This window comes from Molothrus ater, chromosome 1, assembly GCF_012460135.2.
Source record: "Molothrus ater isolate BHLD 08-10-18 breed brown headed cowbird chromosome 1, BPBGC_Mater_1.1, whole genome shotgun sequence".
In the NCBI taxonomy this organism is placed as follows: Eukaryota; Metazoa; Chordata; class Aves; order Passeriformes; family Icteridae; genus Molothrus; species Molothrus ater.
Window position 1 is genome coordinate 126,059,727 of NC_050478.2, and position 24,519 is coordinate 126,084,245.

Genomic DNA, 24,519 nt, shown 5'->3' on the forward strand with positions numbered 1-24,519 from the left:
TAACTTTTTTTTCCTAGGCTCAGTAATCATTGCTAGTTACAATGGAAAACTTTTCTACTTTATAGGAAAAAAAAATGCCTTTCAGTGAAATCTAAAAATTAAATAAAATATGAGGAAGCCAAAATTTATTGTATCTCATGATTGTGTGATACTTGTTTGGGTTGTGGTTTTGGTTTGTTTGGGTTTTTTCCTTTTAATTCTTTCATTCTTCCTTTCTGAATGTGTTATAAATTAGCAGAATAGTCCAAGGGGTGTAGGGATACAGCTGACACCACAAACTGACCCTGAATGCTTCTAATAATTAAAAATTTGTGAATTTTCCATTGCAGGTTTCATAATCTTCTTGTAGCGCACAGTAATCTCTAATATGAATTTAAGTAGGCCCAAAAGGCAGGCTATCTGTTTGTTATCTGGTCTTTTTTTGCTCTTGCTTATTAAAATGGTACTTACCCAAATGCAGTTTCTCTTGCTTACCTTTCAGCATGTGTTAAATGCATATCTGATTTTACTAACATCTGGAAAATAGGAATGTTTTGAAATGCCCTCGAAGGCAGGATTCTTCATAAATGAGGCCACTGCACGCTTTGCATGCACAGTGTGCTCTCTCTGTGTTGCATTCACGTGCCCAAGTGCAAAGGACTCTTTTGGAGACGGTCCTGTGTATGTCTATTTTTGCCTGCCTTATTTCAGAGCAGAATGAGTAAGTTTCTTTTGCTAGAAGTAGATTATTTCCCCCAAGCTACTGATTGAGTGAAAATAGAAGGACAGAGGATGTTTAAAGGATTTGTGGCTAAATATTGGAGGTCTATAATGAGAGACAGTTTTAATCTTGAATGTTTTCACTGCTGTTTCTTAGTCTCATGCCTTACTATGTTAAAGATGGACCTGAGACTAAGAAACATTTTGTGTCACAGAATCAAAAATTACTTGTTTCCCACCCAGGTTGTCAATACAAAAGTATGCTTCTGTTTGTGCTTCCTTTTACATACGTGTCAATATCTTCAAAACTATCCCTGCAATTTTTTTCAAATTTTGTTTTTCTATTTTTACAAGTACATTTCTTTGTAAATATATTTTCATCTTAGTGACAGCAATGCTGATTTTTAGTAGTGAGGGAAGAATTTCCCTCTTGTTAAACAGAGGTTTCTGATTTGTGGACCTTCAGAAATAATTGTAGATCAACTGACTGGAAATGAGCCTAGTAAAATAAAACAAAATATAATTTTATTGGTTCTATAACCATTTTTTATGTTTTCAACATGGTCTATTTGTTGTTGGATTAAGAAGATAGATGTGATTTAAAAATGGATTATCTCTAAAGGTCAGTCAGGCACCTCTTTTTTTTTTTCAGAAATAATTTTATTGTTCAAATACATGTGGGTACACTAGCTTGTAAAATACCTGTGAAACCCGTTTTATCTAATTTTGTTTCATATATGATACATATATATAAAAAACACTCTGTAAATTAGGGGAAACAACCATAACTTCCCGAGAAATGTTCCCCCAAAGATACAGGAAAGAACAGGAATTGTTTTTCTTTGTTACTACTGGAAGATGTCTTTGAAGACTGCAGATCAGATTCTGCAGTCTATGAATCGGTAAGAGAGACAAGGTGGTGAATATGGTGTGAGTTTGGATTTTTTTAATTATATTTTTTGTTTAGTTTAGAATCTTAGAACAGCCCAGATGAAGGGATCTCAAAAGATCCTGTAGTCCAAGCTTTCATGGCAAAAGGAGCCTAGATGAGGTTATCTAGCACTCTGTCCAGTTCTGTCTTGAAAAACTCCAGTGGTAGAATTTCTGCCATGTCCCTGGGGAGGTTGTTCCAGTCACTGATTGTTCTCATTATAAAAATTTCTCTTATGTCTAGATGAAACCTCTTCTAATGCAACTTTTAGCTGTTGTCCCTTGTCTTCTCTACGTGGCTTCTTGTGAAGAGAGAGCTCCTGATCTCTTTGTGGCTGTCCTGGAACACTGTGATGAGATCTCCCCTGAATCTTCTCCAGGGAGACGAAGCCCAACTCCTTCAATCTTCTCACACAGGAGAGATTCTCCAGTCATTTGATGGTGTTCATGGCTGTCCTTTGCACCTTTTCCAATCTCTCCATGTCTTCTTTCACCATTACTCCAGGTGGGGCCTGACAACCACTGGGTAGAGTGCGATGATCACATTTCTTATCTCTGCTAGTTATACTTGTGCAGATGCAGCCCAGGATCCAGTTTACCTTTGGTGCTGCAGCATTGCCCTGCTGGCTCATGATCAGCTTGTTATCCTGTATCCCTCAGGTCCCCTTCATCAAGGCTTCTCCCAGCCACACAGATCCTGGCCTGTTCTGAGCTCTCTGGTTGTTCCATTCCAGGTGCAGGACCATGCTTGTCTTTGCTTATTTTCCCAGTGTTGCTGCTGCCCCACTCTTCGAGGCTCTCTGGCTCTCTGTGCCACATGTGTTTCCCTTGTAGGTACACACCTACCTCATCACCTGGTTTAGTGTCATCAGCAAATAGGGTGAGGGTGCTTTCAATCCTATCATCCAGGTACCTTATGAAGATGTTCAGTGTGTGGGGCCTGGTGTCAATCCCTGAGGGACCCCATTTGTGACAGACTGCCAGCCCATCTTATTTAATAGCTTCTTAGTTCAGTTGAAAAACTTCAAATGATTAAGTTCTATTTCAGTTAACACATTACAGAGATGTGAGTGTGATGTTGCTGAATGTCCAGTTTCCATCTTCTATTTTTCTGTGAGAATATTTTGTTTGTGCTCTTAATACTGTCGCCTGATCTACTTCATAAGTAGCTGATCAAGCTGTATTGCTAATAAAGCATGTCCTGACTGTTTTTTAAACTGTGACACCAAATTATTTTCAAATCATAAAGATTTTGTTAGAGTTTTCTTTTAACCTAACAAGCCTCTTGGGTATTCAGAGATTACTTCAACACAAAAAATGGGGGTAAATCTTAATCCTAAGCAGGCAGCAGCATGGCTGACATTCCATTAGCCAAATAATGAGCAGAAAGTCAGTCACAAAGCCTTATTCAGCAAAGAAAGAGCTGTATGTGAGAGTGAAGGCTGAAGATAAAGAATAATCCCTAAAAGATATGCTGGAAGACATACCACTGTGCTTAATGAAAACAGTTGGAAATCCAATTTTCAGCATGAAAGCAGGTTTTTTTCTGTTAGAATTATCAGGAAATTAAGACACCACACAGAACTAAAGCAAGACTTAGGGGAGCAATTACTAGAAATATAGATGAAATTGTTAATCTAAAATCCCTTTTGCACTGTTACTGAATCAAGCTGATTTGTGTAACATTAACAGAGTAGGAAATAATTGATTTTTTTTTTGTAAAATGTAGTGGTATGCATAATTTTTAAAAAATGTGTACGTCTTGATTGTTCACTGAAGAATTACGTCATCTGCACAATTTGTTTACCATAGTGTCTCTGTTTATTCCTGCTCAAAAGCTATCTGTAGTTCAGCTTGCAGTGTGGCACTGCAACAGGATGCCAGATAACCTTATCATGACATGTAGTAGAATTGTAGAATTGTTTAGGTTGAAAAAGCTTTTTAGGATCATTCAGTCCCACCAGTCACCCAGCACTGCTAAGTCCATCACTAAACTGTGTCCTAAGTGCCATATCCACACATCTTTGAAATATAGTCATTGATGGTGACTGCTTGCACCAACTACCCTGGGCAGCCTGTTTTATAGGGTTGTTTCCTTCTGTTGAGGAAATTTTTCTTAATATCATCTAAGCCTCTGCTGGAGCAACTTGAGGACATTTCCTCTTGTCCTGTCACTTGTTACTAGTGAGAAGAGACCAACCTTTACCTGGCTACAACCTCTGTTCAGGTTGTTGTAGAGAACCATAAAGTCCCCCCTGAACCTTCTTTTCTCCAAGCAAAACAATCCCAGCTCCCTCAGCTGCTCTGCTCCTCATAGGACTTGTGCTCCTCCAGATCCTTCACAGCTCTATTGCCCTTCTCTGGACACACTTCAGCCCCTCAGTGTGTTTCTTATAATGGGGGATTGAAACCTAAACCCAGGACCTGAGGTGCAGCCTCACCAGTGCCCAGCATAGAGGGACAGTCACTTCTCTAATCCTGCTGGCCACACTATTTCTGAAACAGGCCAGGATGCCATTGGCCTTCTTGGCCACCTGGGCACACATTGGCTTATGTTCAGATGCTATTGACCAGCACTTCTGGTCCTTTTCCACTGGGCAGCTTTCCAGCCACTCTGCCACCAGCCTGTGCTGCTGCCTGGGGTTGTGACCCAAGGACAGGGCCCAGAACTTTTCCATATTGACCCTCATACCATTGGCCTTGGCCCATCAGTCCAGCCTATCCAGATCCCTCTGCAGAGCCTACATACCCTCCAGCAGATCAACACTCCTGCCCAGCTTGGTGCCTTTTGCAAACTCATTGAGGGTACCCTCAAATCTCTCATGCAGATGATTGATAGAAATATTAGACAGGACTGACCCCAATACTAAGACCTGGGGAACACCATTCATGACTGGCCACCAACTGGATTTAATTCCATAGTATAATAATAATAATGTGATAGAAAAGTTATTTGAAAATGTGGTAGGAATTAGCACAGCTTTTCGTTGCTGGCTAATCATAGGTGTTACTTCTCTTAACTTAATGAATGAAGTGAAAATAAAAACTCTAGAAAAGCTGAGAAATTATATTTGACAGATGTGCAGCAGAATAAGCTAAAATTATTTTAAATTTACAGGTGAGTTTTATGTACTAGTTTGAGTACAATTCTGTGGCTTTCATTTCTTTTTAAGTCTCCACATTTTTCCTGGGACTAGAATTATTTGAGGTAAGTGATTATTATATATATAGGAATGCTAAGGGAAAATAAAAGCCTTTTCTAATGCAAAATATAATTACTGCTTAAAATTGAAGAAAAAGAGGTCTGAAATACCAGTTAGAAAACACTCATAAAAGTAGATTTGATGACTTTCCACCACCTTTTCCACATAAGTGGGAATTATGCTTGCTGCCCACTTTTTTCCAAATATGCTCAATGATGCACAAAACTGGTACATTGCTACTGAGATTATTATTCTTAATTTGCCTGTAATATTTACTGAAATCAATAAATACTTCATAAAGTCTTAGTTCATGACTGTTTGTTTATAGGACACTGCTCTACAAAAACCAAGAGAAGTTTTCAGGCTACCTACAGACTTGACTGCGTGTGATAATCGCCTTTGTGCCTCAATGCATTTCTCATCCTCCACCTGGGTTACCCTTTCTGATGGTACAGGAGACTGTATTTAATTAAATCAGGCAAGCGTGGAAGCAGTGCATCTGAAAAGTGGGAGGTATGTCCTGCAATAAATAATATACTTAGGAACTGTAGATATATACCTGTCAAAGTTATCTAGCTGCATTAATAATGATATTCATTATCCTACTTGGACACAGCAAATACAATTGTTACATTTCTACCTGAAGCGGTGAGTCTCATGGTCTGTGGTTAGTTCCTTTTTGTTTATGAAGATGAATCTGGTAAAAAGTGCCTGCATTTTGTATGTGTTTCTCTACTAGAGGGTAGTTTCCTAAGAAACCACAGATGTTTTAGTATTGACAGAAACATAGGTGTATATATTAAAGTGGAAGACTTCAACATGATGGATTAGCTCCTTTCTCTACATCTTTTGAGAGTTCAGTAAAGGAAATAAATCATCCTTTTTTTAGATCCTTGGTAATAAATACCATCTGGTTTTTATTCTGTGTGAGAATGCTGACACATAAATAAGTTACATTGAAGTTGTCAGTGTAACAAAAATACAAGGTTTATATTTGAGATTCTGTCATTATTTATATTGACTTGTTGAGTATGTACAGCATGCAGTGGTTTAGAGTTGTTTAGAGTAATATCACAACCCTATAAATCCTCAAATTTTATCAGGTTTCAGTAACAACAGCCAGATTGAGTCTATACTCATTCAACTGCTGCAACTTTAATTCTTTGTAATTTATCCTTTCATTTGTTCTTTCATTTTCGTGTGTTAATCTTCTAGCAAATAATGCTTATTTTCTTCTTCTCTGTTGTTTGGATTAATTTTGTTTTTATCTTCAGTTTTTTGCTGAATGAGTACTTTTTGAAAAAAGCTGGAATACGTGGTTTTTAGATTTAAAACTTCCAGCTATAGGTACCAAATGTTTCATGCTATAAGATATGGAGTCCTTCTGTATAAAATTAATAAAATAATTTTCATATTATATGAATAATTTTTATGAATTAATAAAATTTATAACTTTAAGTCCATCATTAATGGCATTTTATATTCACACTGGTGCCTAATAGCCTTTCAGTATGACAGTAATAGTTATTCTGCCTACCTAATTCAAATATTGGAGGGACTTTTCCAATCCCTGTACATAAATAAAAATTCAAGAACTTTTACCCTAGCTTCTCCTGAACATGAATATTATTCTCCTTCATTTCATTATAGCCTTTTGTTTCTTACTTTATAGAGGAGGAAAATGGGATCTCTTGCAAAGCTCTCTCATCAGTTGCTGTACCTCTGTTTATTGCAGTGCTAAACAGCCACAATGCAGATAGGTTTGGGGATTTTTGTGCTTTGTTTAATGGGCTCTTATAATGGCTGTTCAATATAAACAATAATGTTTAAAAACATTTCAGTACAGTAGCTTGATAGCCACAGAAGGAGGAACCAGAAATGTGTGACATTTGTGGGTTCATGTTGGCAGAGAGATTTGTGGAAGACAAACTGTTACTAATTTGACATTCACCGAAACCCTTCCCTGCTTTCTGTAAAAGAGCAAGCCTTCCTGCTTTAACTGTCTGACTTTTTATTATGTTTTTGTCTTCTAGATTGTGTTTAATGAAGAACTAGGAAGTCCATTTATTGTAGCACACAGTGTTTCATTTGTGAAATCTGATGCACATTCACTAGCTGTGCTGCTGCTTAGGGTAGAAAAAGATGAACTGGATACAAAGGGAAGTGGATTTCATGTTACTTTGGAATGGGTTACAATTGCAGAAGGAAAAGAGGGTAAGTGTTTTACATTTATATTACTGGTGAGTAATGTTTAAAAAAATCATATTTTTATTCTTTGTCTTAGAAGTTATTTTTCCACAAGTTCTGATATTTCTTTCCCACAGCTTAGATTTTACACAGGTAATTTTTTCTTATTTTTTGAGATCAAATTATTGGTTGTAGACCTAAATTTTGACAGATATTTGGAAAACAGGAAGTAAAGTTTTGCACTTGTGTCATTAAGATAATAAGAAAACAAGATAGCACTTTACTTGAATGTTATGAAATACAATTTCTGTTTAGCTTGGTCTTGTACAATCAAGGTTATACAGAACTATTTCTAACTAATGTCTGTAGTATTTTTTAAAATATTGTACAGCTGGATATGGGTCTTTGGTTGGTTTTTCTGTTGTTGTTGGTTTTTTTTAGCTTCCAATTAATGATGTAGGGGATTGGAAGTAGTATGAGATAAATGTAAGACCTGTCACATAAAAAGTAAATACTGCATATTCTACGTTTTCCTCCAATAAGAGTATGAAGTTATTCCATTAATTTTAGACCAACACATTGAAAACATATTAGTTAGTATATTAATACTTATTAATTAATATTTTATCCTAATAAAGTTTTACAAATTATAATTTATATATTCAATATGACCATATATATGTTCATTAAATATCATGATTTACATGAAGGTACAAGACCCCATGTGTCACTGATTTAAAGATGTATAGATTAAATTAATAGGCATTCTTGAAATGACTGATATGGTCTTGCTCATTATGTTCCAAGAAATAAAATTCTGACACTGAAATAAACAAGATCTTTCACTAGTTGAACTAAAGAGTTGAGGCATACTGTGATGTTATTAGCCAAATGTTCTTCCATCTCCTACATACATAGTATGGATAACAGCGTGGAATAGAATAGTTCATTTGGAAGTGACCTAAAACTGTCATCTAGTCCAACTGCCTAACCAGTTAAAGCCTTGTTAAGAGCATTGTCCAAATGCCTCTTAAACACTGATAAGATGGGGCTTTGACCATCTCTCAAGGAAACCTGTTCCAGTGTTTAACTGCCCTCTCAGGAAATAAATGTTCCTGATGTCCAGTCTGAACCTCACCTGGTGCAGCTTTGAACCATTCCCAATATGTCCTGTTACTGGATACCAAGAAGAAGAGGTCATCATCTCAGTCTCCACTTCCTCTCCCTAGGAAGACCGTAGACAGCAATGAGGTTGTCTCTCAGCCTCATTTTCTCCAAACTAGACAAGCCTGAAGTGCTCAACTAGTCTTGACAGGACATTCTTTCCAGACCTTTCACCAGCTGTGTTGCCCTCAGTGGCTTTAGTTGTTTCCTGCTGTTGAAACCTTGGATGATGGAAGTATTTCTCAGAAAGCCACACGAGACTAACTGCCTTATGCTTTTGTGGCAAGTCAACAAGAGAAAGAAACCTCTCAACATTACTGTTTATAATTTAGAAGAAAAACTAAATCAGTAACACTGTCAGTATAGAACTGAAGACTGTTACTCGTGAGAGCACCAACACAGACTTTTATTCTATTTTTTAAGACTGTAAACTTTCATAAAAAATTCTTTTTTACATTGTGCGTTTTATAACTTATGACAAATATTCTTGGAATCCCTAAAAGTGGATTTGAGAATCTTTCAAAAAGTCTTGCCAGTTCTCCAGCATTTCCAGGGAACAAAAAACTGTTTGAAATGACTGTCAGTAGCGATGCAAATAACAAAATTCAAAGCAATCTTTAATTATGAAGAGAGAAATAATTTTTTATTTCATTTAAACAAACATCTCACAAATCAGACCGATGTATGAACCAGTCTCAAAGATAAAAGCTGTTTTGAGGAATTGCAACACTCTACAATCTCTTTCATCAGTAGTCAATTGCTGTTGCTTGCCTTTCCTTGAAACTCTGTCTGTGAATGCAGTTTATCCAATCAGATTTTTGTAAAAGTAAGTAGTTAAGCAACAAGCCATTTCTTAAATTACCAAAATCTGTGCTTCATCAAAGCAAAGCCTTAAAACATGGTTATGTCTCTTGACACCAGCAAATGTGAAATCTCTGCCCTGTTTGGCAGACTGGACAAAGGGATCACTCTCAGCACTATTGTGTTACCAAAGAGTAGAAGAATGGAAGGATGAAAATAAGTCATAATGGTGGCAGTGGTTAGGTCTTTTCATATCTTCTATAGTACTCCAGAGGACTGTAACAAAGGTGTACCCTTCCAAAGTTGGTTTTCTTTCATTAACCAAACTTTTAGGAATGCTTACTATAAAGGTTTGAAATGAGGAACTACCATGCTGCCTTATGAGATTCAGAAATTGTGACATGCTTAGCTTTCTTCTGACCTTCTCTACAATAAAAATATTATTTGTACAGAGGGTGTGCTGGGCTAGCTGTGACCAGCAAAAACATTGTTAGAATAAAACTCAGTCTTAGATTAATTCAGTACAACTGGAGTAATTTGGAATGGAAATGGAAAACCATGGTACTGTGATTTAACAGGTAGGATTGCATAGTATTTTTAAATGTAACGTGTTCCTTAGATAGTAATTTGTCTTCTAGAAATATATTATGACTTTTTAAAAATTCTATTTTATAGGTGATCATGGATACGAAATCATTAAAAGGAGAGTTTTGCAAGGAAAATCAGTCCCCCATTATGCAGCAATAGAGCCAAGTGGAGATGGTCTAATGATTGTTTCCCACAAACCATTCACGTTTATGCAAAGTGAAAGTGACAAATTAGAAGAAAATGATGATGCAAAAGTATCAAATGAAAAGAAAGGTAAGACTTAGTCTGACAGGTTATGATAAGCTGCTCTCTTCTTTGACTTAGGACATATTGTTGGTTTAGCATTTGTTTGGAAACTCTAGCAATGAAGTTTTAATATCTATCTTATGGACAGATTGATTTTGTTTGTTTGCTTTTACTTGTGGCAGTTGTATTGTGCATAAACCTATATTAGGTGCAATTTTTGGACAGGAGACACTTAAAAGAATTTTGTTGTCTTAAAGAAAAAGATATTTTGCAGACAGATGTATAATAAGTTTTTGATATTAGTTGGATTACTAATGCCTAAATTTAGGCATCTATCTGAAGTACTCAAATTAAGAAACCAGTCTTCCTAAATGGGAGGGGGCCGTGGACTTCCCCAAACTGTTACTCATCAGAAAGCTTTTTGATATGTAATTTATTCCTGCCTCTCTAAAATTTAAATAATTATTTTGAAAAATCTTTTTAAAGAATGAGACTCCTGTAAAAGATTCTATTTGCTCCAGTGGGAACGCCGTTCAGAAAATCTTCAACAAAATGCATGCATACTTTTTTTCTTTGCAATCAAAACAAAACTAAGTATGTAAAAACCTATTAATAGAGTTATTTATTTCTAAGTATCACTAAGTTCTGTAATGTCTATGTTATGTAATTATGTTGGATTATTTCTTATTTGATTTCTGTTTCTGCATATGAGGCATTGGTTAGTAAACAAATTCTAACAAATTCTCTCTAAGGATAGTAGCACAATCTTTGCCAATAGTGTGAAAATCTATTTTGAAAACAATACAAAAGGATCAAATATCTGGAATGTATTAAACACTGACAACTGTGATATTGTACATATAATTTTATTACGAATAGTCTGTACGTATAAATCTTGAGTCAAAAGAGTTCTTCAGTGCACTGAGCACCTTTTGCTAACCCTAATGTAGGCTCTAGTTTTATTTGCACAGTTACATGAAATTGCAGGTGTAATGGACTTTTAACATCAGATACAGTTTGTGTCAGTGTTCACAATTTTGAAGGCTGTCATGTCTCAGTAATAGTTTCTGGGGAAGTATAATTATAGCACCTGTGACTGATCCATTGCAAGCAGGGCAGTTGTAACAAAGGACAACAGTGCAAGAGTCCTTCCAGAGTTACAGTTGCTGGTATGAGGCTTTGATCAGTGGAATCTTGGGTTGGGTTCTGACAACTTGAGAGCTTTCAAGGGGAACCCATACTTTAGCTTTTCTCAAAATAGAAAGGTAACTTGTACAAGATTGCTCTTTAGAAAATATATTCATTTGTATTTGTATTTTCTGTGCATTACCCCTCATGCTGTCAAAGCCTTCCTTTTGTATAAACATTTATCTTAAAAGGCCATTTTTTCTAGCAGTTTGGTAATCAGACAGCTTCTAAACACAGTAATAAAAGTCAATCTCTACCTCTGGGCAAGCAGTTTTATTTCATCTCCATTAGCTGAGGCAGATTGAGACTACTTAGTCTTATAAAATAATTTCTATTGAGTAGTCAGCATAGCTTTTGGCAAAATATATAAGAAAAAATGTTCACATCTCTGAATTATATGTACTTCTAGCATGCAGTAGCTTGTCACAGAATCATTAGTTGGACGAGACCTTCAAGATCATCAAGTCCAACCCATCCCTAACACCTCAACTAGACCATGGCACTGATCCAGTCTTTTTTTTTAAATGCATCCAGGGATAGTGACCTCACCACATCCCTGGGCAGACCATTCTAGTACTTTACCACTCTTTCCATAGTAAACTTTTTCCTAATATCCAACCTATATTTCCCTTGGCACAGCTTAAGACTGTGTCCTGTGGTTCTGTCAGTTGCTGCCTGGAGAAAGAGACCAACCCTCACCTGACTACAGCCACCTTTCAGGGAGTTCTAGAGAGTGATAAGGTCACCACTGAGTCTCCTTTTCTCCAGGCTAAACAACCCCAGCTCCCTCAGTTGTTCCTCACAGGGCTTGTGTTCAAGCCTCTCACCAGCCTTGTTGCCCTCCTCTGGATGTGCTCAAGTGTCTCAGTATACTGCACCTGATGTCTCCTCAACCACATTATTAATCACCAATGTTTCATTGTGTTTAAGTACATTTTGCATTCCAATTTCATAATGCTACAGTAAGCTTTAGAGTAACAATTAATGCCCATTGTATAACTATCAGCATATTGAGTATAGACATGAATATAAATTACTTTCCCAATGAGGGACACAAACGGATTTGATTACTAAAAAGGTGTTTCTCTATTTTATGTTCCGAATATATTTTGTGTAAATTGCTCAGAGTAAAAGTTAACTTCCACTTTTTCAGAAACACACTTTCAGAAAATTCCATGTGTATCAGCCCTGAATGCTGTGGAATCCAGTAATCCTTGTAACCTAGTTTGTGTTTTGCTGCATGTTTCCAATTGTAGACCCTCTCTACTACTGGCAGCAGACGGAAGATGACGTGACCATAACAGTTCACCTGCCTCAAGACATCACGAGAGATGACATAAAAATACGTTTTTCCCCTGATAATATATGTGTTGCACTAAAAGACCAGCCTCCTTTGATGGAAGGAAAGCTCTATTCATCTGTGGACCATGAAAGCTGCACATGGATAATTAGAGAGGACAAAAGGTATTCTATATATGTTTTAGGTTTTTTATTGATAGGAACTGATTTTAAAACATATACCATATCTGACTTCTGGCCCTTCTAGGATGGTCTCATTTAGTGCTACACCCCATGTCCCTTCTTGTAAGAATGTCTCCTCTCCTGAAAACAGTTCACTGGCCTTTGCTGTCTCAGTACTGTTTCTTTATCTAATTGTAAAAGTAATCCCTCTTTTGGCAGTTATTTTTCGGGGAAAAAAACCACCCGGTATCAAAATGTTAAATATAGATTTGTAAGAACAGTAAACTTAATTGGTTCAACAATTATTTTTTTCACTGTGTTTCAGGATTGATTAGTGTGAATATACCTTGTTGTATGTGTTAGTTTCTCTTCTACTTTCCACAGACAAGCATTTTAGTAATAATACAACTAAAATTCTTTAGGCACGACTTATAAATTCCTTAATATATATTCCTAAAAATTATATATTATGTGCATTATAGAAGATGAATCTGTGTGAACTTAACATGCTGTAGACCTCAAATAGAAATGTTCCTGCTTTTATTTGAAAAATAACTTATAGGTGCTTTTCTCATTCTGAAATAAAAATATGAAAGAATGGAGAGGGTGCAAAAAAATAATTCAGAGCTCCCTAAAACATAGTCAAGTTTTTCTTTGTGCATTGTCTGGTTTTCATACTCTGCCTGAAATGAACCATTTATTTACTTCCCCATGCTGGTCTGGTTATCTCAGAGATATTCACACTCTTTAATGAACTCGAGAAGAAACATGTACACCACCAGGTGATCCACTCAACAGCTCATAGGTGTTTATCTAAAACAAAAGCTACCCTTCAAGTTGTGATAAGGTTGGCTTTTTGCAGTTTCCAAAAGGTTAACTGTAAAGGACAGTAATTCTAAAAAAAAATTAGAGGGACTAATATATTTATATAGGTTGTACTATTACTGTATATTAAAATTTGACTGTGATTAAAATGTGTGGGGTTACTGCTTTTTAGATATCCTGCTGAAAAATAACTCTGAATAACTTGATTTTTACAAGCTGAATAACTTGATTATTTTATTACTCATTCCAGTGAGTGTTATTTTATGAATATCAGGTTTTTACTTTAATGAGAAAGGGTTATCCATACTTCGGTGTAATAAGTAGCACTCAGTTCTTAATGTTCGTAATGCAACACTGATGTAAATCTATTGATTAAAAGTCAAAAACTTGCTCCAAATGTTTTCTGTAAAAGTATGCTCTTCCTACTACCAGTGTAATTGCTTCAGAGTTCACTGAATAGTTGCTGCTATGGTGCAGTAATTAGTAACTTAGAGGGTTTTCTGTCAGGAGCACCTCAGCTGTCATTGCTGCAGAACCTGTAAGTGTACCTAAAAAGTGAGTATGATAAAATTGACTTCAGTTTTACCATTATATCTATGTTTGTCCAACACAGTATTTAAATGGAATTACCATGTTGGTGCATCAGGTTGCATCTTATTTTTCATTTACTTAATTAGTTATTCCCAATAGTTTAGTGATTATACTGGGTTATCTTTGTAGATGTTGGGTTTTTTTACTTGTTATGGAAATCTTATCTCTTCTGAGATATTATTTTAGAAAGACAGTATAGATAATTAGTTGAGGTATTATTCCTGAGGTCTATAAAATACAAATCTTTTTGTCCCAGATGTTATTTAGAGGTAGGGCACACTTAAGTAGCCCTAAGAACTACTGCTTATGTTTCAAATATACCTCTGTAGTAAAATTCTGACAGTCTTTGAATAGATTGCTGTACAAGTGATTTCCTGCCATAGTTTAAATATTTTAATGAGACTGCTTCAGGATAAATTACATTTACACACACCTCAGGGTTTTCAATGTATTAGAAATCACATCCTTGGTCTGTTTTTCTTAAGAATAGTTTTTTGTTAGAATAGTTTATTTTATAATTTGAATGCTAATGGTTTCTGTTATGTGATTTTCCTTATTAATTCAGTTTGAAGAGAAGTGCTCTTATGTACATTTAGAGCTTTTTGACTAATCTGACAAATGGATGTAGTGTTTTCATGTGCTACTCTTTGTCTTCTCTTTGCATTTTAGTTTGGAAATCTCTCTGATTAAGAAAAATGAGGGATGTCGGTGGACAGAGCTAATCATTGGTGACACAAGAGGGGAATTCATTATGGACCCCTCCCAATGCTCTGAAATAGCTGAAAGCTTGATGCATCTTACCTCTGAAGTAATGGTAAAGAGTCAAGAATCAAACACTTAAAATTCTTGAGCTTTTGCATGCTGTCTTTTCTTGCTACCCTAATTTGCACTGCATTGACTCAGGTCATCAGTTCTTTTACTATTTATTCATTTTTAATTGAAGCTGTAACAAACTACTGGCACTGGAGTTGTGAGTGTACTTTGAACGGTAAAACCATCTTCAAGGGGGACTGAATTTAATTTGTATGATGGTGTCTGTGCACCAAACTGAAGCCTGATTTAACACTGAAAATAAACTTTGTTCCCACCATTTAGGGTGTGCCAATTTGTTTAAGAGCAATTAATTAAAATATTTTGAAAGTTGTCTGTTTCTTGTTTATCAATAGGTTAGCAAAACTTTTTTACTGTCTTGCTAAGGATACTGTACTTGACCTACAGAGTGTAAATGACATGTTTAAAAGGAAAATTCAGGAAACTATAAACATGGCTCGTGAACTTTCTGGCATTTTTGTTATACAGGAATGCTACTTAAAGTAAAATGTAATTTTTTGCTGATATTTGCTTGATACTTTTTAATTAGAAAATGGCATCTCCTCTGAAACTTGTGAATTGTGCCTCCCTGTGACTTTTGATGTATTAGGTTTGGATTATTACTTTGTTTTTAGTAAGGCTGAAAAGTGTTATTAAAACAAATTCTATGTAGTACTTCAGATTGATTTCTCTCTACCTCAGTATTTGTGAGCAAGATATAGTGATATTTCTTTTGACCTTGTTTTTTTTTTTAACTTTAAATTCCTTTTATTGTGTACTTCACTTCCTACTGAGCTTAAAGTGATGACTTTTTAATCATAAGTTTTCATTAATTTAAAATAGATTTTAATAAATTAAAACTAATAGCAAAACTAAAATGTGTCATGTATTTAGAGCTGCTTATAAAATTAATTAATACATTTTTAATTGCATTACTGATGGCAAGATGAAAAAAGCTTACACTGATGTACATTTACTAAATGTGTTTTCAGATTGTATGCTTTTGCTACTTGGAGAATTATTTAGAATAATTTGGAATTTATCATCCAGGTTTTAGTGGCTTATATACCTTTCCTCAAACTGAAATTGATTTTACTGTACCTACCACTTCTGCTGTCCTCCACAGCAGAAATAATTTTATTAATTTTGAGTAATTACATTATAGCTTAATCTTTCTCTATGTATGGATATGCAAATAATTCTTCATGTTCAATTGTTCTTTAGGTTGTTTTTTTAATTGTAAAAAGGATTAATTTTTTTTTTCAATTGTTTTGATTTTCAGTGTAGTTCATTCTTTTTTTCAGAATCCAAACCCTGATAAGGAAAAGCCACCTTGTAATGCTCAAGAGTTAGAAGAATGTGATGCTTTTCTTGAAGATGACGCAAGCTTGTGTAGATTTGATGGTGATAGCTTGAAAATCACTCATATAGTAAGTACTGCAAATTATTATAGAAATACTTTAAAACATTTTTTTGTTTGGAAATTGACCTCTATTATCAGTACAAAAATTTGTAGACTCTTGAAATCACATAAATTTCTCCCATAATATCAAATCACAATAGCAACAGAAAATGTCAATCCATATGTGTCTTTCAATGTCATTTTAATATAAAAACAAAGCTCCTTTTGTTCTCATTAAAAAATACATATACTTTCACAAGTGAGCCATTTGAAAAAACAAAGTTATATCAAAGGAATTCTAAGGAAAGGGTCCTTTTCAGGCATAAAGTTCTTTAGATTACTTAGTTTGCATTTTCCTCAGTAATTTTCAGACAGCCTGGTAGAAACCTAACCTTTTTTACTAAGAAGCTGAAGCATAGATCACTTTATAATACTTCTTTGTCAATCACACTAAAAATAACAGACTAGGGGCAAAATGCTTCATTAATGAGCTTGATCTGGGTTGTAAGCAGCCTTGACTAACAGTAAGCTAGGATTTGATCTGGGCTGTTGCCTAGTGTTGGAAACAACAAAATCATATGAAAACATTACAGATTAACTCGTTGTTGTGGGGTTTTTTGGGGTTTTTTTTGAAACTGGATGAAAGCAAAAACTACATCATGGTTGTAGCATGGTTTGGGTTGCCTAGTAAGTTGTGCAGCCTCTGTCCTTGGTATTTTCAAGGTATTTTCCTTGGTATGTCCAAGGTATTTTCAGACTGGATAAAGTTCTAACTAACTCAGCCTAAACTACTGCTTCTCACACTGAAGGGTAAGAAGCACCCCAGAGACATTTCACATACCAGGAGGAACATGAGCTCATCGCAAAAGGTGTGCTTTTGAGTATCACAAAAGGCTGCTTTCTGGCAAGCTGCAAGACATAGTGGAGCAAGTTTGAACTCCAGGGTGCTTGTAAAGAGTTCTTAAAATGAGTGGCATAAAAGTAATTCAAAAGTTAATATGTTTAAAGCATTATGGTCAAAGGACAGTTGTTGTGGGTAGGAAATACTAATTTCAGCCTCTTCTATGGGAACTTGCAGTTTTGGTCCTTGTTAGAGTATGTAGAAATTCAGTATATTCTTCAGCATACAGGACTATATTTTCACTTTGATTTAGTTCTTCTTTCAAGCTGTTTGGGTTTAAAATTATTGGACCTTTTCCTTCAGAAATGGGGCTGGTACAGCTTTTTACCCACAACTCCTAAAAACATTTTTATTGAAGAGTGTGCTAACCTGAAATTTAGTAATTATGTGATTGCAAGTAAATTAAAAAATCTTGATATTTCATCATTTTAGTATTCTAACTAATCCTTGTTTCAGTGCTTGCCAGCTTTTACCTGAGAGGGACAGTGTTTCCTTCCCTGTTAGCCCTGCAGAAAACCAGATGTGATTACTTAGAGAGAATGTTTCCCTAACATGAGAAGTTGTAGGTTAGGATCTATCCTAGAAAACCATTTCTGTACAAAGCACATTCTTGTGTAGTGGACATAATGTTTCCCTGAATAATACTCCAACACACTTAATTGCATCTCCTTGAAATGTGTAAGGCACCTGTGGTGTATTGAGCTGTTGATCAGTGGGATGCAGCATAATGTATTCAAACATTTTGTCAAGTAACAAACATAAAACTGTTGATCATCTAACTTTGGCAGTATGTGTAACAGAATCTGCTGTTTGTGCTTTGAATCAATATTTTGTATTTGTTTTGTTTTCAGATTAATCTTGGAAGTAACCAGTATCTTTTCTCAGTTGTTGTGAATCCCAAAGAAATGCCATGCTTCTGCCTGAGGCATGATGTAGATGCTCTTCTCTGGCAGCCTCACTCTGACCAACCAGAGAATATGTGGGAACACATTGCAACTTTTAATGCTTTAGGTAAGAAATTAACTTCTGTGTCACACACATCTGAGACTTTTCTATGTGAATGCTGCTGGTATGGCTTATGTTGATACTTCAGTTAAGTAAATCTGAATTGAAAGTCATTATAATTCTGTTGGTAGCAGCATGGTAACTTATAGGTATAGGTAAAACCTTATAGAAGAGAGGCCTTGTAAGACATGGCTTAGGCCTTGCTGTTCTGGCTAAGCTAGCTTGTTAAGCTCCCATGAGAAAAGAATCATATGAATAAGAATCAGTTTACATAACAATCTATTTTGTAAGAAAATATTTTTGTTTGCACCTGTGAAAACAAGAAGTCTATCCCATTAGAATCCGTGAACGAAATATGTAAACTGTCTAGAAAGAGGGAGGTTTGGTGGAGACGTACACTGGCCATTTACTGACCAGTGAATTGAGTTTCAGTGGATTGTTAACCAGTTAGAGGCAAACATGGTACCTTCTGATATACCATGTAAAAATGAGCTGTGTGCAATAAAAATTCGGCTATTAGGCACAAAGAAAGAAGTGTCTCATCTCATTTCTATCTCTAACATGAGGTCAACAGCAACAGTAGCTTAATTTTAGAAATAAGAGAACATAGAAATGAGATGTTTATGCCCTGGGAGGAAGACAAGCCTTTTCAGACCATATATATGATGTAAGCACAGAACTTCATAGTAAAAAGGAGAGAGTTCCTTGGATAAGTGACTTGAGTTAGAGACTGAAAAGCATAATCACTACCTTAACACTCACACAGACATTGTCAGGGCAATAGCTGCAGTTAATTGATCATGTGTCTAGGTCTGTGTAATCTTATGGTAAGGTCTTTCAATAAGTGACCTTTAGATTTTTCCTGTCTTGTTGACCCACGTGATAAATACTGGCTTGCACTTTTCAATGGAAGTGAAGCAAATAACTTCTTAGCAGGGAAGGAAGTACTTGCAGAAAGATGGTAGATCACTTTGCAGAATTGCATCTCAGTTCTCTTTATAGAAGTGTGAAAGGAAATCAGTCTGAATTGAGTCAATTTGATACTAGAGTCCTGTAATGAAAGTGGAAAAGGGAGAGTTTTTTTCCTTCTGAGTGAATATTAACAGAAATTACAGTGTGTTACTTTTTAACTTTTTTTTTAGTGAGTTCTAAACCAAAAACAAGTTTTAAGTGTCTGTTCAAGATTAGATAGGCTCAGAAATCCTAATTTTTAAATGTAATTACTCACTGGGAGATGAGGAGAGAGAAGAGATTTATTCTACTTTAACCACTAATTTTGGGCCAAGATTACCCATATGGACCATGTCTGTGGCCTTATGATCCTGCTGCGAAAATGAAAGACCTTGTGAGGCAGAGAGGAGGCAGATGCGGGAAGAGTATCTTGCTGTGCGTATGTATCCAAACACCAGTTAACATGAGGTACATGGGAATTGTATATTGGTGTTAAACTGGTTAATGCATCCCTTCAGAAAGTACTGGCTGATGGAATAAGAGTAGTTTGGTCGTTTGGGGTTTTTTTTGCTGATGTTAGGTTTTGTTGGTTGGTTGTTCTTGTTGTTTGTCTTCAGGGTTTTTTTTTGTTACAAATTGCATATTATTTTTTAAGTTAAGCTTGGGTTTATATCAGCCAGTTAAAGTTCTGTTGAAACTGATCTGTTACTTATCCCTTCTACTTGGTTTTGGGCTATACAGGTTATGTCCAAGCATCAAAGCAAGACAAGAAGTTCATGGCTTGTGCTCCAGATTACTCCTACGCTGCTCTTTGTGAGTGCTTGCGAAGAGTTTTCATCTATCGCCAGCCAACTCCTCTGGCCACAGTTCTCTACAACAGGAAGGAAGGAAGACAAGTAGGACAGGTTGCTAAGCAGCTGGTAGCAACCCTGGAAGCCAATGATCCTATCTTAGGCTTTCAAGCTACGAGTGAGAGATTATTTGTTCTCACAACAAAAACCTTGTTTTTAATAAAGGTGAATGCTGGAAATTAATTATTCAGTGTGCTCTGCTGTAGTTTGTGTTAACAATTTGTTACAGAACTGAATACGTTGATGATCTGACAAGGTCAGTACAATTTGCTGAAAGTCAAAATGGAGATGTTTTACAGGGGAATCAAATTTCTTCATTAGAATTTTTCTGTAAGAAAGTGAAGTTTTGACTTTGCTGCCATGGAAGTAAGCTTTTTCAGAGCTATGGGAAAATGTCTTCTGCATTAATATCTTTGTCAAAATAATTATCAGATGCTGCTATTGCATAGGTGAATAGATTTATGCATTGCTTTTTCCAAGTGACTTTGTTTGCTATACTTCTGAATTTTGAGAATTGACTGCTGTTTTTAAATGCCACTGTTTACATATGAAAAAAGTAGTCAGATAAAAGTTAAAAGCATATGATATGCCTAGTAGAATGTATTATAAAGAAAAAAAAATCTGCAGTTCAAATATGGTTGACCAAAAAACTTTTGATATTTGATTTGATATTTTGACATTAAGTAGTTTTGAGTGAAATGAATGGGGTATTATGTTTCTTATACAGGTAATAAAATGGAGCAAGTTTACTGTATGTGCACATTTTAAATTATTGGTTTGGGACTTGTTTATACTTGCAGTAAAGTCTGTTCACATTTCTAGAATACGTTTTAGTAGCATCTTCCAGAAGCAAAGTAAGGGTCAATACATAGCTGGCAATGATACATCGAGTGCTGTTAGTTAAGGTCTTGTCATACTCTCAGTTGTGCCATTTTGACTTGACTTTGTACTTCATTTCAAGTGACTCATTTACAACAAGAAAATAGAAAATGGCTGACAGAAAAAGCACTGGTATTGTAACCTGGGATGGGACACTCAGAGGTGCTGCTCCTGCCTCAGGTGCCACTGTAAATGCTGCATTGTCACTTAAGTGTTCTGTCTGTGATGCCTAAGTCAAAACGTGGTAAATTTGCAATGTAAGAGCGCTCAGGCCAATGAGGATGCTTTGGTTAACAGACCGGTATGGTTAATTGAGTTGAATAGTTGTATGTGAAGATTTTTGTTTCTTATTTTAAATTTGCATTGTCAATACAATGAAACCAAAGAGTCAGTTGTGACAGTCAGTCCACCCTGGGTTGGGCTTTTTTCATAGCTGGCTTACAAATCCATAGCAAAGGATGCCTAATATGTTGTGTACTGACAGGAAAGCTGCTGTCATCTGTGCCACCAGAGTACTGAGAGACACAAATACAGGCAGCCTTTTAGTTTGCATCTCCCTACAAGTATTATTTCAGAACTCTGTAAGAATCTATTGAGAGAAGAGGTAAGTATTTCTTTAGTTGTGATTGTTTTGACTCTCTTGTAAACTCTCCAGATTTGTATCAGTGAACTGATTAAATAACAAGAGGGTGGCAAGCAGCTGTGGCTTGCAAAAACCATCCAAATGCAGAAGCTTTTCAAAGAACATGATTTTCATTCTTCTCACAGCAAGATTATATTGTATATCCAATATTGAAAAGCTTTTCTTTACTTTTAGCTGGGTAAGTTAAAACAGACTGGATTTCTAAACCTCTTTTCATTCTGTCCTTTTAAAACTGTCTTGGAAATGCTTTTTGGAAAAGCTCAGTGACTATATTACCATTTTTACTGCTTTGCATCTAAGTTTTATTTGCTGTCCAATAATGTCACTCAAGGTGGTAGAATTCCTGCAGAGATCCTGCAGAAAAAAAAAATATGTGGCTTATTACTTTGTAGTATAAATTAAGTGCTTTTAGATGTATATGAATATTATTACTTCGTAACCAGAGGTTTAATATTTGGGGACTGAGAGTTAAGAATGGGACATTTGGGGAATGGAGGAATGAAAGAGTAAAGGAATCATAGTCAACATGCCTTTGTCACTTCTGGTCTACTGGCAGTTTCAATATAGATGAGAATTTCAGCTGTTCTTTGTCAAATTCTTCTTGATGTGAGTTACATGTCTGGAAACATGCTCTGCTCTCTCCTGCAACAGAGGAAACAAAATCAAGTAAAATGGTTACCTACTCAGAGGTATTACAGTATGCAATGACTAGAACTCATATTCCAAATGTGTGTCTATTTCAAGGGAGTTCTTGTTTGCATCTGGAAATAACTGAACACAGGGAAAATGTTCATCCCTTTTCCATGTTACTCATGTGTTTGTAATCATGTTTCCCAGGAACGATGTATCAAGTAGTCTCTCTCTTATTTTGCTTCTATGAAAGTCAAGGATATTTTAGAATTTAAATTATTTTTTACCTTGAGGAACATGGAGTGCTATTGCATAGCAAGCTGCTAAGCACCTGAGGCAGGGCAATCCCAAGCACAAAAGCAGGCTGGGCTGAGAATAGATTGAGAGCAGCCCTGGAGAAAAGGACTTGGGGGGGCTGGTGGATCAGAGAGTGGACGTGGCCCAGCAATGTGCACTTGCAGCCCAGAAACCCAAACATGTCCTGGGCTGCATCATGTGAAGCATGGCCTGTATGTCCAGAGAGGTAATCCCCTCTGCTCTGCTCTGGTGAGACCCCCACCTGGAGAAATGCATCCAGCTCTGAGGACCCCAACATAACAGAGACATTAACAGGTTGGAGCAAGTCCAGAGGAGGGACACAAATGTCATCAGAGGGCTGGAGAATCTTGTCTAGGACAACAGGCTGAGAGAGTTGTGGTTGTTCAGCCTGGGAAAGAGAAGTCTCTGAGAGACCTTAGAGCAGCCTCCTAGTACATAAAGGGGGCCTGCAAGAGTGTTGGAGGGGGGCTTTGGACAAGGGCATGGTAGGACAAGGGATAATGGCTTTAAACTGAAATTTAGTAGGTTTAGATTAGATACTGGAGGAAACTCTTTACGGTGTGAGTGGTGAGACACTGACAAAGTTGCCCAGAGAAGTTGTGAATGCCCTATTCCTCAAAGTTCAGCATCAGACTGGATGGGACTTTGAGAAACTTGGTCTAGTGTGAGGTGTCCCTGGCCATGGCAGTGGGGTTGGAACTAGATGATCTTTAAGGTCCCCTTCCAACCACTCTATAATAATTAAATGGCTGCAAGCCACCAAGAGACACTCCCAGCATTTCCTTTTCTGTGTTCAATTACAAGTAAGGCTCATTTGTTCAGCATATCATAAATAGGCTTATACAAAGTATAAAATGTGGATATTTTAAAGAGATGGTTTTCTGACAACCATGCTTCAATTTTTCTAGGATTTTGTTTCTTGAAACCTTCCTTTTTCTTCCTGAGAGGTCCTAATCACAATCTGTTTACAGAATTTCTGAGAAAATATTTGACTATTACAGGCTTACTTGGCTGTTACTGCATTATTTGATTTCAGTATTCTTTTTCAGTGCTTTCCTTGACTGCATGTTTGGAATGCATGATGTATCCTTCCATAAGTTGTAATAAATAGAAGAAATTTTAAAATTTTAAAATTATTTTAAAGCATTTATGTTAATTTCAAATGTGTAGTCTTCCTATGCTACTGAAATAAAATAGAAAAGTAGAAATAAGAAATTCTTTAAAATAAAACTTGTGTTAAGAAGTTTTCTGCTAGGGCAAAGTTCTAGCAGGTGTCTGCACTGCAGGGCCAGGGCTGTTGCCAAGACATGCACTATTGTACTCCTTGTTTATCTCTGTGAAATCCCCTGTACAGCCTTGCTAATGTTCCATTTCTGCCAACATACAAATTTACAGAGGTAATTACTGGAGAGGGCTGATAAATATTCAGGTGTATTCTTGTGTTAAAGTGCACACTGTGCCTCTGATCCTGCCTTTTTATGTACAAAATCCAAATGATTGGGACAAACCCTTCTAGATGCAAGAGAGAGATCTGTCCTTCCTTCCTCTCCCCCTACCTCAACATGGGTGCTTTTTTGCAGAAAAGTGAAGGAAAATAGGAATTTGGTCTGTATGTCTGTCCTTTGTAAAATAGTCCTTTGTAAAATAGTGGCTTTTCATTACTGAAACAACAGATCGTATAAGAGTAACAAGTAAGGTTAAAGCTTATATTTTATTTCAGTTTTTTGTGCTTTCTTTCATTAATGAGTTGCTAGAACTTCTTCATTTCCTTGCCTTCTGTCAGTTTATGTTTTCTATTCTCATTATGCAGATTAGATGAACTTATAGCCTGCAGTCAATCACATATTAGCCATATAATAAAAATTTTGGATTAAAATTTTGTGCCGTCAGTCCTATGTGCCATTTGTAGCTATTTCTTGAAATCTGGTGGGATTTGTTTCCCCTCCTCCCTATGCAATACATGTTTATTGGTGCTATGGATAAAAGTCAGAAGGTCTAAAGATAACTTGACATCTTCAACTTAGAAGAGCCATGTATCAAGCAAGCCTTTTCATCAAGACTATTGCAATCATTTCAAACTTAAGGTATAGTCCCTTTTTCTTGGAGAAGTGTTTGTTGGAGTAATAGTTTTTCCTTCATAAAAGGTTTAAGGTTCTTCTGAAAAACTTTCTTTACACAAAGATCTTTGCCATGAAGTGGTAGCTGGATATCAATTAAAATAGATCTAATTAACAGTTTCAGAGGCA

At 36.1% G+C, this 24,519-nt stretch overlaps 1 protein-coding gene across 1 annotated transcript in view; it reads left to right on the forward strand.

Moving 5' to 3' along the window:
* Nucleotides 1–24,162, forward strand: part of NUDCD1 (NudC domain containing 1) — a 38,310-nt gene extending 14,148 nt beyond the window's left edge. The window contains 9 exon segments of the mRNA XM_036406908.2: nt 5,161–5,287; nt 5,290–5,345; nt 6,866–7,046; nt 9,660–9,845; nt 12,263–12,470; nt 14,553–14,697; nt 15,998–16,123; nt 17,848–18,007; nt 19,694–24,162. Of these exon segments, the coding sequence (XP_036262801.1) occupies nt 5,161–5,287; nt 5,290–5,345; nt 6,866–7,046; nt 9,660–9,845; nt 12,263–12,470; nt 14,553–14,697; nt 15,998–16,123; nt 17,848–18,007; nt 19,694–19,986 (1,482 nt within the window). The 3' untranslated portion in view covers nt 19,987–24,162.
* Nucleotides 24,163–24,519: the final 357 nt, after the last annotated feature.